At 38.8% G+C, this 18203-nt stretch overlaps 1 protein-coding gene across 3 annotated transcripts in view; it reads right to left on the minus strand.

The window, feature by feature from the left end:
• USP3 (ubiquitin specific peptidase 3) overlaps nt 1–18203 on the minus strand; it is a 1626170-nt gene that overhangs the window by 1158902 nt on the left and 449065 nt on the right. For all 3 annotated transcript variants that reach the window (XM_044077747.1, XM_044077746.1, XM_044077748.1), the window contains one exon: nt 12369–12452. In XM_044077747.1, coding sequence (XP_043933682.1) covers nt 12369–12452 — 84 coding nt within the window. The remainder of the gene's footprint in view (nt 1–12368; nt 12453–18203) is intronic.

Raw genomic sequence — 18203 nt, forward strand, 5'->3', positions numbered from 1 at the left:
GGCACTTGCGAACTGCTTCTGCTTCTGGCACCGCACGGCAAGAAAGACTGATACAATGGCATCGGTTGCATGTTTTATACCCCTGACGTCATGGAAGAAGGGACAGCAACCGACGCAGGACCCAAGACTTTGTTAATCAGGCCGACTGAAGGCAACCTGCCAGCAGATTACCCAAATGTAATGACTGCAACAGTGAAACACGAAGAACATCAAAAAGAGTATAGCTAACTAAGACAGAATTGACACCAGGGTAGTGACTAACTTAGAGATGGCAGAGAAACAGATGCAAGGTTTCTACACAAGGGAGTATGGGGGGGGGGGGCTCTCAGTGGCATGGAGGTATCCTGTACAGTAGACAAAGTAAGACTACTTTGTGGTATGAGCTTAGAACATACTTTTAGTGTAAACTGGCTATACAATACAGCACAGGCATAATTCCAGGAGTTGGAGCATTATCAGTAAAGGTAGACGCAGTCTTGAGGGAATACACTTTGCTTTAAAACTTTTAGTGTAAACTGGCTATACAATAGAGCACAGGCGTAATTCTAGGAGTTAGAGCATTATCAGTAAAGGTAGACGCAGTCTTGAGGGAATACACTTTGCTTTAAAACCAAAGTCCCACAAATAAGTTGCAACAGCATACAAAGCTCTTCCAGGTGAAATAATTGCAGTTTGCATGCTGAGTACAAGTGAAAAGCTGTTTACATCAGTAATATTAGGGACCTGCACACCACTGACATGAAGCCACAGACTAGTAGGAAGAGGAAAAGTTATGCATATAATCAAACTGCGCCATACTCATAACCTATACATACTATCAAAACATTAGTTTCTTGGTTGGTGCTTAACTGGTTACTCGCCAATTTTAGTAGAAATGGATTTCTAAATCCTTAAGACAAGGGTTACCTGTGGGTAAATGCACAGCTCCATCATTACAATAGAAGTAATGAAACAATGAGCAAGCATCTTTCTGAGTGGTGATAACACCATCCTACTGAAGCCAGCATTAGCAAAGAAAATGGCAAGAACTGTCAACATTTGGATTTATGGGGCAACATGTAAGATACTGAAGAGGAAAATAATCTAAAATAAACAGCAAGAATAACAATGAACGATGGACTGGTAAATCGCATTTTAATGACAGTAAGATAGTACGGGGAGTCACCAAGCCTAAGCATGCACTGCCTATTTATCGGCTGCATTACGTAAGCGACTATATATCCATCTGTCTAACCAGACACAAAACCCTGTTAACATAAATGCATCAGCCACTTTCAAGAATCACAATCACCATACCTCTCAAATGTACATGAATTTGACTCAAAAAGGAGAAAGTTTTCCTTACTTTTACTGGAACTAGTATTTTTCTAGATTTAAAGAAGGCTTTTGATACTGCTGACAACAACTTGTTAATCAGCAAATTAAGTAAAAAAAATGACTGTTCGTCTCTCTGTCTGTCTCTGTCCAATGACCAATCAACTCTCCGTAAAGCAAAGCAAACAAGTTTTGCTTCAGCAAGCAAGGGTAAGTACTGAGCTACTATTGATTGTTTCTCACTCTCTTTTCAGAAAACAGCGAGAACCAGTCACAGTAGCCATCCAGCCGTCTACGTGGCATTCCGATCTCCTTTGAATTTGCTGTGTGGTTAAACCGCATAGACTTCTGAGCATCACACTGACGCCTTCTCTCTTTAGCAGTCCAGATTTACAGAAAACTACTTTAAAAAAAACGAAACTCGCCGAGCATGTGCAGTTCGAGTTCCGGGACCTTGCAAGTCAGTCGTACTCGCAGCTAAGCAGAGCACTGTCTGCAGCCACTGCCAGCCAGTGAAAGTAAAGTAAATTGAATTTATAAATATTTACTTTTTTTAAAAAGTTATTTTCCTTTTCTTCACAACTGGGGGGGGGGGCTGCAGTCCAGTGGCATGAGCTGCCACTGCTGTGGAAACTACCTGGAAGGGACAGTAGGCCAATCATTGTATGCAGCAAAAAGAAAATGGTGAAGGCATGAGACATTTCTGGATACAAAAAACAAAAAACAGCCAGCAGGTAGAGCAGATGGAAAAACAATTTAATTCAACCCAGAGAACAAATTCTGTGGGTTATAAAGACACAATAAATCCAAACCGGTTTCGGCTCCGCAGAGCCTTCTTCAGTGGATGCAAATAAAAATGAGAACACCACATGAAAAAGCATCTCATTATATATGTGTATACACACCCAACACATAACAGTATAACCAATCAACACAAGACATTCATCAATTATACAAAAACTTTAAAATTGGTCATTAAGACCAGGTGGAAACAGAGCTCCCAGTTTAACTATCCATTTTTTCTCAAGAAAATTAAGTAGCTCATGCCAACCATCTTTGTCCTTACAAATACCACTAATGTGGTCAATGACCACAAATTTAAATTTGGCAGAAGTGTGCTTTAAAGTATGTCTAAATAAAGCATTATGTGGACGTTTATTTTTAATGGCACTTAGATGTTCACATATTCTTGAGCGAAAAGCTCGGGAAGTTTGTCCCACATAAAATGCAAGACACGTACAGGTCACCAAATAGATGACCCACTTGGTACTACAATTGGCCCATAACTTGATTTCAAAAACCTGAGAAGTATTTTTACTGGTAAACTCTGAAGTATTGGAAACCCGCATGCAATGTGCACAATGACCACAAGCAAAGCAACCAACTATGGGACCTCCAGTCAAAGAAATTTGATGACTGCCTGTGGGGTTGCCAACACACTTTTTGTAATGGCTAAGTCTAGAACCCATGGATCTTCCCTTTCTGAACAAGAAAAAACATCTATCCCTAAGAAAGGGGTGCAATTTGTCATCAGCCAACAGGACATTCCAATGTCTCTGAATAATGTTCATAAAACCTTGAGTATTACGTCCATAGGTTGTGACAAGGCGTAAAGGTTGTATGCCCGCATTGTTGTTATGATGTTTAGATCGTAATAAATCTGACCTGTTGAAATTGGAAGCCCATTGTTTGGCCTGATTAATGATAACTGGACGATAGCCCCTCTCTAAGAATCTATAAACCAAATCATCGCGTGTTTCAATATAAGATGCCTGATTGGAACAAATCCTCTTGGCTCTAAGAAATTGTGATTTGGGTATATTTTGGATGATATGTTGTGGGTGGAGGCTTGAAGCATGTAACAGGGAATTGTATTCAGGAAATTTTCTAAAGATGGTGGTGGACAATGTATTATCAGGGTTCCTGGTAATTTCCACATCCAAAAAACATATTTTGAGTCTGTGGAAGGACATTTTGAATTCAATGCCCCATACATTGTTGTTAAGATAGCTAAGAAATTCCCTGAGATACTCCTCATCCGCCCTCCACACCAACCAACAATCATCCAAATATCGGCGCCAAATGTCCATTTCACACATATAGATGTTATGATTTGGATCATATATGATGATCTCCTCAATATATGCCATGAAGAGATCAGCATAAATGGGTGCAAAAGATGCACCCATAGCCGTCCCTTTCTTTTGCCAAAAACACTGATTTTGAAAGTAAAAAACATTACTAGTGAGCACATATTCCGTAAGGCATACCAAAAAGGTGTTAAATCCTGGTTTGTAGAGCCCTGATCTATTGAGCCAATAATCCAAAGCCTGCAAACCTGCCCAAAGTGGTATATTAGTGTATAAAGAGGTAATATCTAAAGTGCACAATAACCAAGTGGGTTCAAGTTGTGTATCATTTATAATGTCCAAGAATTGAGTGGTATCCTGAATTCTGGATCTAATGTATGGGAGCAAAGGTTTAAGATGGAAAGTCAAATATTCTGACAGGGGCTCAGTGATAGACCCATGTCCAGAGACAATGGGTCTACCTGGTGGATTAGTAGCATGTTTATGTATCTTAGGCAAAAGATAGAGATACTGTTTTTTCGGGGATGTGACCATCAATTGTTCCTTAATATATGTTGTAATAATCCCCTCCTCCACTGCTTGTATCAAAAACTGACTAATTTTATGATGATATTTGGTGGATGGATCCAAAGGCATGTGCATATAATAGTCACCATCCCCCAATTGTCGCATAGCCTCCTGATTGTAAGCTACCTCATCTAAAACCACCACTGCTCCCCCTTTATCAGCTGGAATCACAACCAGATTCTTGTTATTAACAAGTTCTTCCAAACTTGATACCTCATCCTTGGACAAATTGTTGTAAAGTGGAGAAAAATCCCTAAGATGACAGTGCAAATCATTAAGCACATTTTTCATGAAAACTCCCACCAGATGAACCATGGGGGGATTAAAATTGGATTTTTTAAACTTGAATGTGCTGACAGATTCAACAGTATTGTTGGCAAAGAACACCTTCAGGTTTAACATCCTACAGAAATTAGCCACATCTTGGGCAAGGGCATATTCGGAAACAAAAAATCCGGGAACAAAATTCAGTCCCTTGTTTAATAGTTGGATTTGAGTGCTGGTAAGCTCAACCGAGGAAATATTGTGCACATTGCATGGGCTATTCAATGTTCGGTCACCATCTTGAAAAGATCCTGAAGACCCTGTTTGGGTCTGTCTTTTTTTATGTTTGCGCCCCCCCCCCCGTCTGTATCCATGTCCAAAGGGGGTGGACAATTGGTTTTTTTAGCCTGCGGTAACCTATCACTGGAGTGGACTTCAGAATCACCTTCAGTAGTAGATGACGTATCCTCACCAGAGGTGCCACTAGAAGAGAAAACACTCTTCTTTAAAATAGACTTGGGTCGCTTTCTTTTGGGAGTGGAATATCTCTTGTTATTAGAACTCTCCAGAGGTGATCTAAATGACACATTTTTGGAGGTGTCAAATGGTTTACCCTTCTCATAGTCATTTACATCTCTGAAAAATTTTTTAAGTTTCCTCTCTTTTAAATTCGATTCTAATTTGGATAGGTCCGTAGATAGTTTTTTAATTTGTGACGAAAAAGAGTCACAATTTTCATAATTGCTAGCCTCAATACAGATGGTTTCAAGTTCCTGTATCCCCACATTAACCTTCCGTTCATAAAAATCAGCCAAAGCATCCACAAATTTGGATGAGGCTGATTGTTGGACCTGACCCCAATCTTCCAACAATTGATCATCAATGTTGGCTACCAGAGGTTGCACTCTCACTCTCAATCCACGTGGAGTGATCTTTTTTTGTTGGTATGCCCTAAACAAGCGTAAATGCCAAACATTAGTACGAACCGTCCTCATATGTTTGTATAGTGAGTTGAAAAACATGTCACATTTTGTGTTCACATCCAAAACATTTGTATTCTTAGTCTGTCCACAGGACCCCGCCCCTAAACCAAAAATGGACAGATCATTAAGATCTGATGAAATCCCCTTTATAAGTGGTGATAATGCCATGTTCAGACCAATGTCACCAAAATCCCAAAAATGTGCACAGATCTATGATATAATAAACAAAATAGTTTTTCAACACAACATAAAACGTGCAGCAGCTGTAGAAAATCAGCTCTCAAAAGAACAAATATATCAGTTGTAAATCAACCATATGCAAAAAGGTATGCAATGTAAAAAATCAACAACCCAACAAATATATTCAAAATTGCATAAGAAAAAGCAAAGCTGAAGATAAACCATATACAATAAACAGTTCAGGTATGCAATACCAGTGTACTGTGCATATGTTTTCAGCAATAAAATGTATCCAGGGTATAACAAATACAATAAGCAGTCCTATTAACTGTGAGAACTCAACATATAAACTGCGTATTTGTACCCTTGTTGGATTGAAAAAATATTAATCTGGTATACAACCATCAAATTAACAATACCCAAGTATATGTCTTGTGTTGATTGGTTATACTGTTATGTGTTGGGTGTGTATACACATATATAATGAGATGCTTTTTCATGTGGTGTTCTCATTTTTATTTGCATCCACTGAAGAAGGCTCTGCGGAGCCGAAACCGGTTTGGATTTATTGTGTCTTTATAACCCACAGAATTTGTTCTCTGGGTTGAATTAAATTGTTTTTCCATCTGCTCTACCTGCTGGCTGTTTTTTGTTTTTTGTATCCTTGGATGGTATTGCCGTGCAGGAGGGTCTCACGAGCATCTGTGTTGCTATTTGGACTGTCTTTTTTGGATGCTGGGGACCTTGTGGAGTCGGTGGTTTTCTCTACAGTGATTTTTTATCACCGTATACATTTTTTTGATTATATGCATTTATTTTGGCATTTCGCTTGTGTTCGAACATCCACCTACATATTTTGTGGATACACGAGTGGATTTTTTGCTCCCGGTGAGGTCCTGATGCTTGACTCTTGCTCACGTCAACGTGTATACTTCATTTCCGGTTCTTTGCTTACCGGTTAAGGTTTTGGCGGTCTGGTGCACATTAGGAACTGGCGTTTTGTGCATTTCAGCCTTTCGTTGTGATTTATTGGATACTTTTAGCACCTAGTGGACTGTTTTCGGCTGTACAAGTTCCTGTGGAGCTATTTGTGAGTATTGGCGTTTGGTCCACATTTGTGGCGGTCGCTGGATGCATCTATGGCTGTCAAGCACAGTTAAGACTTTCAATTTTTGGACATTTATCTAGGGACTCATTTTGATATTGGGTCGATTTCATTTTTGTTCATCTATTGTGGTGTCAGACCATTTATAATTTGCCAATCTATGTTACAGTTTGGTTAAATGTTTGATGTAATGCATTGGTCATAATTATATATGGGATATTCCCTTTGTATTACATACACACCATATATACTATATTATTGTCTTCTTAGCATTTTTGTCATTTACATATTCATTTGTTTAGATGTTTCTTATACAAATAGGGTCAGCTTTGGGATGGTGTGTTAAAAATTCTTTCAATTTTTCGATTTCTGGTCCCTGTTTTGATGCATATTTACCTGTTTTATGGGACCGGTATTGATTATGTTTGTGATTACTACTTTTGTAGCGGGTCACTAGTGTTCACATCCCTTTCTTGCAATTTCTATTTTTAGGGATTGTCATGATTTCACCATTTTCAATCATGTGCATTGTTATCTACTTATATTTATCTTAACAGCATTTTTGTGTTGGCAGCTGGAGTATATCAGGGGGCCATTTTGCAAAATTGGTATTCAATTGATAGATTTTGTTTAACAATTACCTTACTTGGGTATTGTTAATTTGATGGTTGTATACCAGATTAATATTTTTTCAATCCAACAAGGGTACAAATACGCAGTTTATATGTTGAGTTCTCACAGTTAATAGGACTGCTTATTGTATTTGTTATACCCTGGATACATTTTATTGCTGAAAACATATGCACAGTACACTGGTATTGCATACCTGAACTGTTTATTGTATATGGTTTATCTTCAGCTTTGCTTTTTCTTATGCAATTTTGAATATATTTGTTGGGTTGTTGATTTTTTACATTGCATACCTTTTTGCATATGGTTGATTTACAACTGATATATTTGTTCTTTTGAGAGCTGATTTTCTACAGCTGCTGCACGTTTTATGTTGTGTTGAAAAACTATTTTGTTTATTATATCATAGATCTGTGCACATTTTTGGGATTTTGGTGACATTGGTCTGAACATGGCATTATCACCACTTATAAAGGGGATTTCATCAGATCTTAATGATCTGTCCATTTTTGGTTTAGGGGCGGGGTCCTGTGGACAGACTAAGAATACGAATGTTTTGGATGTGAACACAAAATGTGACATGTTTTTCAACTCACTATACAAACATATGAGGACGGTTCGTACTAATGTTTGGCATTTACGCTTGTTTAGGGCATACCAACAAAAAAAGATCACTCCACGTGGATTGAGAGTGAGAGTGCAACCTCTGGTAGCCAACATTGATGATCAATTGTTGGAAGATTGGGGTCAGGTCCAACAATCAGCCTCATCCAAATTTGTGGATGCTTTGGCTGATTTTTATGAACGGAAGGTTAATATGGGGATACAGGAACTTGAAACCATCTGTATTGAGGCTAGCAATTATGAAAATTGTGACTCTTTTTCGTCACAAATTAAAAAACTATCTACGGACCTATCCAAATTAGAATCGAATTTAAAAGAGAGGAAACTTAAAAAATTTTTCAGAGATGTAAATGACTATGAGAAGGGTAAACCATTTGACACCTCCAAAAATGTGTCATTTAGATCACCTCTGGAGAGTTCTAATAACAAGAGATATTCCACTCCCAAAAGAAAGCGACCCAAGTCTATTTTAAAGAAGAGTGTTTTCTCTTCTAGTGGCACCTCTGGTGAGGATACGTCATCTACTACTGAAGGTGATTCTGAAGTCCACTCCAGTGATAGGTTACCGCAGGCTAAGAAAACCAATTGTCCACCCCCTTTGGACATAGATACAGACGGGGGGGGGGGGCGCAAACATAAAAAAAGACAGACCCAAACAGGGTCTTCAGGATCTTTTCAAGATGGTGACCGAACATTGAATAGCCCATGCAATGTGCACAATATTTCCTCGGTTGAGCTTACCAGCACTCAAATCCAACTATTAAACAAGGGACTGAATTTTGTTCCCGGAGTTTTGTTTCCGAATATGCCCTTGCCCAAGATGTGGCTAATTTCTGTAGGATGTTAAACCTGAAGGTGTTCTTTGCCAACAAAACTGTTGAATCTGTCAGCACATTCAAGTTTAAAAAATCCAATTTTAATCCCCCCATGGTTCATCTGGTGGGAGTTTTCATGAAAAATGTGCTTAATGATTTGCACTGTCATCTTAGGGATTTTTCTCCACTTTACAACAATTTGTCCAAGGATGAGGTATCAAGTTTGGAAGAACTTGTTAATAACAAGAATCTGGTTGTGATTCCAGCTGATAAAGGGGGAGCAGTGGTGGTTTTAGATGAGGTAGCTTACAATCAGGAGGCTATGCGACAATTGGGGGATGGTGACTATTATATGCACATGCCTTTGGATCCATCCACCAAATTTCATCATAAAATTCGTCAGTTTTTGACACAAGCAGTGGAGGAGGGGATTATTACAACATATATTAAGGAACAATTGATGGTCACATCCCCGAAAAAACAGTATCTCTATCTTTTGCCTAAGATACATAAACATGCTACTAATCCACCAGGTAGACCCATTGTCTCTGGACATGGGTCTATCACTGAGCCCCTGTCAGAATATTTGACTTTCCATCTTAAACCTTTGCTCCCATACATTAGATCCAGAATTCAGGATACCACTCAATTCTTGGACATTATAAATGATACACAACTTGAACCCACTTGGTTATTGTGCACTTTAGATATTACCTCTTTATACACTAATATACCACATTGGGCAGGTTTGCAGGCTTTGGATTATTGGCTCAATAGATCAGGGCTCTACAAACCAGGATTTAACACCTTTTTGGTATGCCTTACGGAATATGTGCTCACTAGTAATGTTTTTTACTTTCAAAATCAGTGTTTTTGGCAAAAGAAAGGGACGGCTATGGGTGCATCTTTTGCACCCATTTATGCTGATCTCTTCATGGCATATATTGAGGAGATCATCATATATGATCCAAATCATAACATCTATATGTGTGAAATGGACATTTGGCGCGAATATTTGGATGATTGTTGGTTGGTGTGGAGGGCGGATGAGGAGTATCTCAGGGAATTTCTTAGCTATCTTAACAACAATGTATGGGGCATTGAATTCAAAATGTCCTTCCACAGACTCAAAATGTTTTTTGGATGTGGAAATTACCAGGAACCCTGATAATACATTGTCCACCACCATCTTTAGAAAATTTCCTGAATACAATTCCCTGTTACATGCTTCAAGCCTCCACCCACAACATATCATCCAAAATATACCCAAATCACAATTTCTTAGAGCCAAGAGGATTTGTTCCAATCAGGCATCTTATATTGAAACACGCGATGATTTGGTTTATAGATTCTTAGAGAGGGGCTATCGTCCAGTTATCATTAATCAGGCCAAACAATGGGCTTCCAATTTCAACAGGTCAGATTTATTACGATATAAACATCATAACAACAATGCGGGCATACAACCTTTACGCCTTGTCACAACCTATGGACGTAATACTCAAGGTTTTATGAACATTATTCAGAGACATTGGAATGTCCTGTTGGCTGATGACAAATTGCACCCCTTTCTTAGGGATAGATGTTTTTTCTCGTTCAGAAAGGGAAGATCCATGGGTTCTAGACTTAGCCATTACAAAAAGTGTGTTGGCAACCCCACAGGCAGTCATCAAATTTCTTTGACTGGAGGTCCCATAGTTGGTTGCTTTGCTTGTGGTCATTGTGCACATTGCATGCGGGTTTCCAATACTTCAGAGTTTACCAGTAAAAATACTTCTCAGGTTTTTGAAATCAAGTTATGGGCCAATTGTAGTACCAAGTGGGTCATCTATTTGGTGACCTGTACGTGTCTTGCATTTTATGTGGGACAAACTTCCCGAGCTTTTCGCTCAAGAATATGTGAACATCTAAGTGCCATTAAAAATAAACGTCCACATAATGCTTTATTTAGACATACTTTAAAGCACACTTCTGCCAAATTTAAATTTGTGGTCATTGACCACATTAGTGGTATTTGTAAGGACAAAGATGGTTGGCATGAGCTACTTAATTTTCTTGAGAAAAAATGGATAGTTAAACTGGGAGCTCTGTTTCCACCTGGTCTTAATGACCAATTTTAAAGTTTTTGTATAATTGATGAATGTCTTGTGTTGATTGGTTATACTGTTATGTGTTGGGTGTGTATACACATATATAATGAGATGCTTTTTCATGTGGTGTTCTCATTTTTATTTGCATCCACTGAAGAAGGCTCTGCGGAGCCGAAACCGGTTTGGATTTATTGTGTCTTTATAACCCACAGAATTTGTTCTCTGGGTTGAATTAAATTGTTTTTCCATCTGCGCTACCTGCTGGCTGTTTTTTGTTTTTTGTATCCTTGGATGGTATTGCCGTGCAGGAGGGTCTCACGAGCATCTGTGTTGCTATTTGAATGAGACATTTCTGCCATAATGTCCTGGGCTAAGGCTGAAGTCCAGCGCTTTTCTGGGGATATCCACAAAAATCTTTGGAAGTCAGACCTAGAGTAATTCACATGCATAAGTAATCTCACTACAGCAGTGATCCTTGTAAAGGAAAGCTAGATATTTCCTGCGTCATTCTAAAGATTTCTAGTCAGGCTGCAGCTAGAATACTACGTACTGTTTTGGTGCACATAAAGGGAGAAGAATATTAAGCCAGTATCTATGATCCAGAAGGTTACCAGAGTAATAAAGGAGGACTGAGGATAAGATGCATAAAGATACTGAAAAAACAAACTTTTGTTTACAGTGGATGAAAAAAACTATGTGAATTCATACAGCTGTTATGGTCAGTATGAAGTCATACTAAAAACAGTGATAGCTGTAGGGGATATACTAAGCAGACTGATGGCACAAACTTCAACCTGGTCATCAGAAAGTAAATCCTTCTAGAAAACAATGAACTGGTTGAAGGGGTCAACAGAAACAACCATGAACTAGACAGACATTCAAGATACCTGGAACAGGAGTACAACTAAGGGAGAGGGAAAATGTATGGGCAAATATAAGAACAGTACACAAAAAAAAGGCAGGCTGGACGAGCATGATTTTTTTGCTCTCATTTTGTAATTTAATGTGACAGCTACCCCTCACTTCTACTTTATGTTTTGCCCCAGATTCATTGAAATCAGTAGTCATGATTTGGTACAGGCCATATACACAGTACACAAGGATGGAGCACAAACAAGCCTCAGCTGACTTAAATTAGTTGCAGGGTACTAGAAGAATCAACTGTGGATGAGCAGGCGTGAGCGACCAATGCTCGGGGGGGGGCATACTGGATGCATGCCATTGCAGAAACTCTGCCTAAGGGAAAGTCTGGAAATGCACTCTCTATGTAAAAGACTTCGGAAACTACAGCTGAGTATTACAGATATGCGAATGCATGCATCTTTAATAGGCTCAATGTAGCAAGTAATGTACCGGGCTTTCCCAGCAATACAGGAAGGGCTGCAGAAAAATTCAGACTCTCTCATCCCCCAAATAGAAGGAAGGCCAAATTCCATAGCTCTCAACTCTTCCTCTTGATATCATCAGGTGATGGAAGAAGGGGAGAGAATTACTTATTTGGAATGAAGCCTCAATGCTCGAAAGGAGGGGAAACAATGGCAAAAAAAGAAACAATTTCATGTAATCAAAACCATTAACATTTTGAATAAATACAACTTCCACACACTTCCAAAACAAAGTATATGCTGCAAAAAAACAAGATGCAATTAAGTCAAAGCTAACAACACTGCTTCTTTGAGAACATACAACTACAGCATCCAACTTACTTTTCTAGGTTCTGTAAATGCTCTCGAACTTTCTGTACCAAGCACAATTTGGTATCATTTACTACAAAGTCATCACATCGATAACTGTAAAACGGAAAAATAAAAGACAAGCTAGTTATTTTTTTTACTGATAAGGTTGAGACACTTCATCAAAGCTATTCAGTACAGAAGAAATGTACATGCCTTTCATTACTGCATTTAGATTTACGTGTGAAGAGACAATACACTAATCACTTTGCCTGGAATACCCTCCCAGAAATTTGCTGCTGATGTTGACAGCCTTCCACCAGGGGCGGCCTTAGCTGAAACAGCGCCCTAGGCGAAGTACTGCTCTGGCGCCCCCTTAAGTCCCACCCACACCATACTCAAGGAACACCCCTATTTGAGCCACACCCACGGATGGGTCACCCCCACATAAGCCACTCCAGTTTTCAATGTTTAAATGCATGGAAAATCAGAACCAGGTTTTAATGATTTTGTTCTGTAGTCCCTAGTTCAACAGAGACGAAAGCGCTTAACTTTTTAATAAAGAAAATCTTATTTTTATTGGCTGTGTGAATTTTGAGGACTGCATCACTCCAGGAGGTTTTTGGCTTCAAGTATTATTTGGCTTCATGGGTGGGTGATGCTATTCATTTTATGGAGTTAGTCTTGACAGAAAAAAAATAAAATACCTTAGTTAAGCATGACATAGTTATAAAGCCAGAAGAAAATGTCTTACTGGATCCCTGAAGCTTGACAGGTGGTATCACTGGTGTTGAGTAAAAAATGAATGGCACCATCACACTTTGCAATGACTTCTGTAAACTTAAAAGGTTTCTAAAATAGAAGCGTAGCTAATGCCTAGAAGATATGAATTAGTATAAAGGTTAGGGAAAGCACATTACTTTATGAGGCTAGACGTAAACTAAAATCTTACAGGCAGTCCCCTCTAACAGAGCAAGTTAAAGAGCAGACAGCTTTCTCTACCCTAGATAGACTTCAGCAAAAAGTGTTTTTTAGTTATATCGAGTCTCAGTCACATTTCAAAGAATGATGTTAATTTACAGTAAGGACTGAGAGTTTCACCTGCTAAGGATACAGACAGTTCTGGATTCAATCTAGCAAAGGATTTGAGGGTCAGCCCATCTAAATGTACAGCTGGAATGCATGAAGTCTCCACAAGGTACGGTCTGATGAAACTTCAACTGGGGAAAGTACAGGCTACAAGAAATTGCTCAAGACCACACATAAAGAAGCAAGTAAGAGCTTTTTATGGCTGTATAATTATTGCAGAAGATTTATGCCTCACTTTGTCATGATAGCATGCCTAATAACATAGCCGCAAGGCATTTAAATACTACATACAATGATGCATTTTCTACCCTGTCACTCCTAGTATATGCATGGGCCCCTTTTAATAAAAAATGCATAAACCAAGGCCCAAAAATCTATTGAATCCCCAGTGAAGTCAGGGTAGGCTCCTGAAGTTGTGTCCAAGTCTATGAATGCGTCTCTTTCCTATCCCTGCTTTAGTGTCATTAGTCTCAAAGGTTTATAGACTTCTGTGTTGGAAAAATATACAATTATAACATAAGCAATAAACATATAGGATAAAAAATTAAAGAAATAAGAGGAAAATGCATCAGTGTTGCTTGAATCTTATGACATGGTGCAAAAGGTAAGTGTTCCATCTGTAGCAAAACAATTTATATGGATGCAGCGTGATAAATGAAAGAACTCTGATTACGTGCTAGCTCTTCAGCCTAAGACAACCCAACCATTTCTCTACTGACCACAGGCTTGGAGGGATGTTAATGGCTTGTCTCGCCTCTGTGCCCTGGCTTCTCTAGTCATTTGACTCCTGTGTCAAAAATGGAGTAAAGGGTTATGTGAAAACAAGTGCATAAACCCTAAAAAGTTGTAATGTGTATGGCCTGTGTTGCATTAGAAACAGCCTTTAGTAGTCCAAAACAAAATGTGAGCATAACCTGGACCAGTTCAGTTAAGCAGGACTGAATTAGGTGCAATTGGAAACTTGCCCCAGATACAAAACTCTGAAAAAAGTAATAAAGCAAAGTAAACTGAAAGATGTTGTAGAAAAAAATCTGTTGATGCTACTGTTTGAAAATAGATTTTTGCTATAAAGAGGGTGAGAGCTGCGTGCTCTTTGGCAAAATTACAGTTCTGTTCTAAAAGGTAGACTAATTTAATATACCAGTTTCTGAACCTTGTTGGTGCCCAAGACCATGGATTTGGATACACAGAGCAAAGAAAGGACAGTTTAGTTTCATACTAGGAAAAATATAGTCTGTTCAAGACATATTACACTAAAAAACACATTGTTTTCGATTATTGCTAAGATAAAGCAGTTTTTATGCTAAAGTTGTTTTAAGCCTTGGAATGAAAATACTTTTCTGCTTCTTTTTCAAAGTTCTTGGAGTGCAATCTCTTCTATTAACTAGAACATTCTTTTCTATTACCTGCAATAAGCAGCATATTGGAAAACTCTGCTCTGACAGTATGAATTTGCCATGTCTGTAATAATATCCTGATGTACTGAAATCAGATTTGCAATCATCATACAAAGCTCTTTATGTGCTTATCAGAAATAAACATTTCTTAACACTCCAGTCAATAATACAAAGTTGGTAACAGGACTGAAGTGCAAATTTTGTGCAACCAACAGTGAGAAACACCACTTAAACCATCTCTACGATACCCATTTTTCTTCTAACACTGACATTAGAACTATGTAGGAGCACATTATTTTGCATGGTGAAGTGCTAAAGGTACAAACCCACTGACAATATGGTGAAGATAATATGATGGGACGGTTTCAGGCATTGCTAATCCCGGACAAAGTTATGGTCGTAAAGTCCAGCTCACCACTGGGGCACACATTATGAAATGCACTTGCTAAGCTGACCAGCGAGCTAAGTAATGCATCCGATCCAAAAAACTAACTGCAGAAAACAGGAAAAACAATAGTTTTCACAACTATCCGCTAACCCAGGCCAGAGCAGGAAAACACAGCAAATTCAGCAATATTATATTTTATCTGGCGTTTCGTAGCATAAGCATGAAAGCTGCGTGCCCGAATCAACTTACTTACCTTCAAAAGCAAGTAAGCACAAAAAAATGCAAAAATCCAAGTTGGTAGCCCGCCGTAGCCCACATGGTGAAGGGAATCAGACCGCCGATAATCCACGCCGACCAGTCCACAGATCAGAAAGAGAAAGTAACGACAGCCAATAGAGGCGCCCGCCTCTATCTCGTCAATGAAGAAAGGTGTGAGAGGCGGGCGTGAGCTGCATTATATACTGGTGATTGGAACAGTAGCCAGGGATGTCAGTGGTAAACGAAAGCATCACTGATTGGATGCTTTAAATAATCCTCAACAAGAGCAGTCACTGAGACTCATCAAATAGATGGGGGGGTGGAAGAATACAGTAGGGGGCCATTCTGTGTGCACTGGTGGATGAATCGTGCTTAATTACACAAGTGGGGGAGGGTGCAATGCTGCAGTACAAACGGGCACAATGCTAGAGTTGAAAAGTGGAGAGAAGTAAAGTTTAAGTTAACTCACTTAATTTGCGCCCTTTATGACGCCGGTCTTTACGGCGCCCTAGGCGGTCGCCTAGTTCGCCTATGCCTAAGGCCGGCCCCGCCTTCCACAGCAATAAGCACACTGTCCTTTTCTCTGGAAGTCTCCAGCCTAAGAATGTCTTTTCCAGTCTTTATGAGAATGGGGTTACAAGGACTGATATGCATGAACATAGCGTTATTATCCCCTAAATTGGATAAGGCTATATATTAAGCATGTAAAATAAAGGGTGTACAATGTTGTCAAATATCCCACTTGTGCTACATCATTAAGGACAGCAGGAATGCAACTGCATGGCTGATTACTTTACAGTTAAAACATAAAGTGTGGTTTGCAGTTAAAGAGTAAGCAACACTTTTCACAAAAATCGAAGGAAACTCATGGTGCTGGGAATTACTCCCTTACTATATACAGTGTTGTACTACACTTTTTTTCTGGAATAGAAGCAGATGTTTTGTATTTATTTTACACTACAAAGACTTCCAAGAACACAAAAAAGTCGTATAAAGTGAAGACTGAAAAAAACCCAGAAAAGCACATGTATCTTTCGGCTTTTCCCGGTTAGGGGTCGCCACAGCGGAACTCCGGTCCGCTAATGATTGGCAGTAGATTTTTACTTACCGACTTGCCAGGCCTGATGCACAACCTTCAACGAAGGTATGCCCATTCACGCACGTCTCCACAAAGAAGACGCTTTAGCTGAGAATCGAACAGGACAACGTCTTACTGTGAGGTGACAACGCTACCGCAGCACCACCACCGCAGATAATTCAGTTAATTAAAATACACTCAGTTAGCACTTTCATCCCTAACAGAGCTTCAGACTGAAGGTAAAATAACCAAACAAAAAAATTAAATAGTATATTTATCATGTGACATTTCTATCACATGACTATTGCTTCACATGTTTCCATTTAAAGTAAATTTTAAAATCATCATCATTCAAATCACAAGCATCTACGTTAACCTGACAACAATATTCCTTTCATTCTAAAACAAGAGCAGCATCAAATTTGGTAAAAAAAATCTTAGTCTATCACTGCAAAACTAAAGTGTGTGCTTTTACTACATCTCCCAGCAACCAGAATGCTTAGCTAAAGCATTTAGAGTCATTGATGTCTACTGCATGCATTTGCTCATAGATCCTATAATGCAGTTCTCTTGTAGTTTTGCCTAAATAAAACTCAAGGCATTGTGTACAAAAGGCTGCTTAAACAACATACCTTGTGAAAAAAAAATGCTTATAAAAATCTGCCTCTGATTTTAACAGGGTTGCAGCCCATTCCTAAACATTTACAATAGTTCCAATCATTACATTTGTACATCCCTTGGAATTGACGGTTTCTAAAGCAAAATTTAACTTGCTCTGGGGAACATTTTAAATTCTATCTTTTTACCACAAAAATGGGTTGTGCCCCTATTTTACTAGTTAACTTGGAAAAACACTAGGAATCTTCCAGTTATTTTTAATCACATTCTTAATGTTGCATCGTCCACAGTATTTTTAAGTACCATTGATAACATGAAGTAACTACTAACTTTCCCTATTTCATTGCTGTTGCATATTAATCTGTAAGTTTGTATAATAATTTACAGCTCCTTGATTTCACAAAATTTCAGGATAAAAAGAAGTTATGTACTTACCATAACGTTCCATCTGTGTTGCCCATTTTCATTCATCCTCAACCTATGCATCTGGATCCGATCCTCAGATCGGAGTAGCTCGTGGTCTGTAACAAACTCTCAAGTTCCATCCCTAGCATCCCTCAGATCTTAATTTGTAGCTTGACAGGAAGACCATAAAGGAAAAACTATTAAAGTAAATTATAAATGACATAGTTAATCTCAGATAAGGGAATCTCATTCTTCCATGAAGCAATTATAAAATATGGAGGGGATGCCATATTTGGAGGTGAACACAAGGACAACAGTGTCTTGAAGCTTTTTGCTCCTCCAGAAGTTAGACATTAGAAAAGGAAGGGGGTTGGGGGGGTGGGGAGTTGAGAGTGAATGAACATGGACAACACAGACGGAACATTATGGCAAGTACATAACTTCTTTATTTGATGATGTCAACTTTCATTCATCTTCAACCTATGGGTGGACTCCAAGGGCTGATATTACTGGATAAGACTGGTCTAAAGGCTCAACAGCTCTTGGACTTGAAATCGGAATGTGATGGATGATAAAGGTATAAGGATTTGGCCACGATTTTAGCCATACATATATATCATTCATAGAGATTCTGG

This window comes from Protopterus annectens, chromosome 7.part0 (assembly GCF_019279795.1).
Source record: "Protopterus annectens isolate FY-2018-M chromosome 7.part0, PAN1.0, whole genome shotgun sequence".
Classification (NCBI taxonomy): domain Eukaryota; kingdom Metazoa; phylum Chordata; order Ceratodontiformes; family Protopteridae; genus Protopterus; species Protopterus annectens.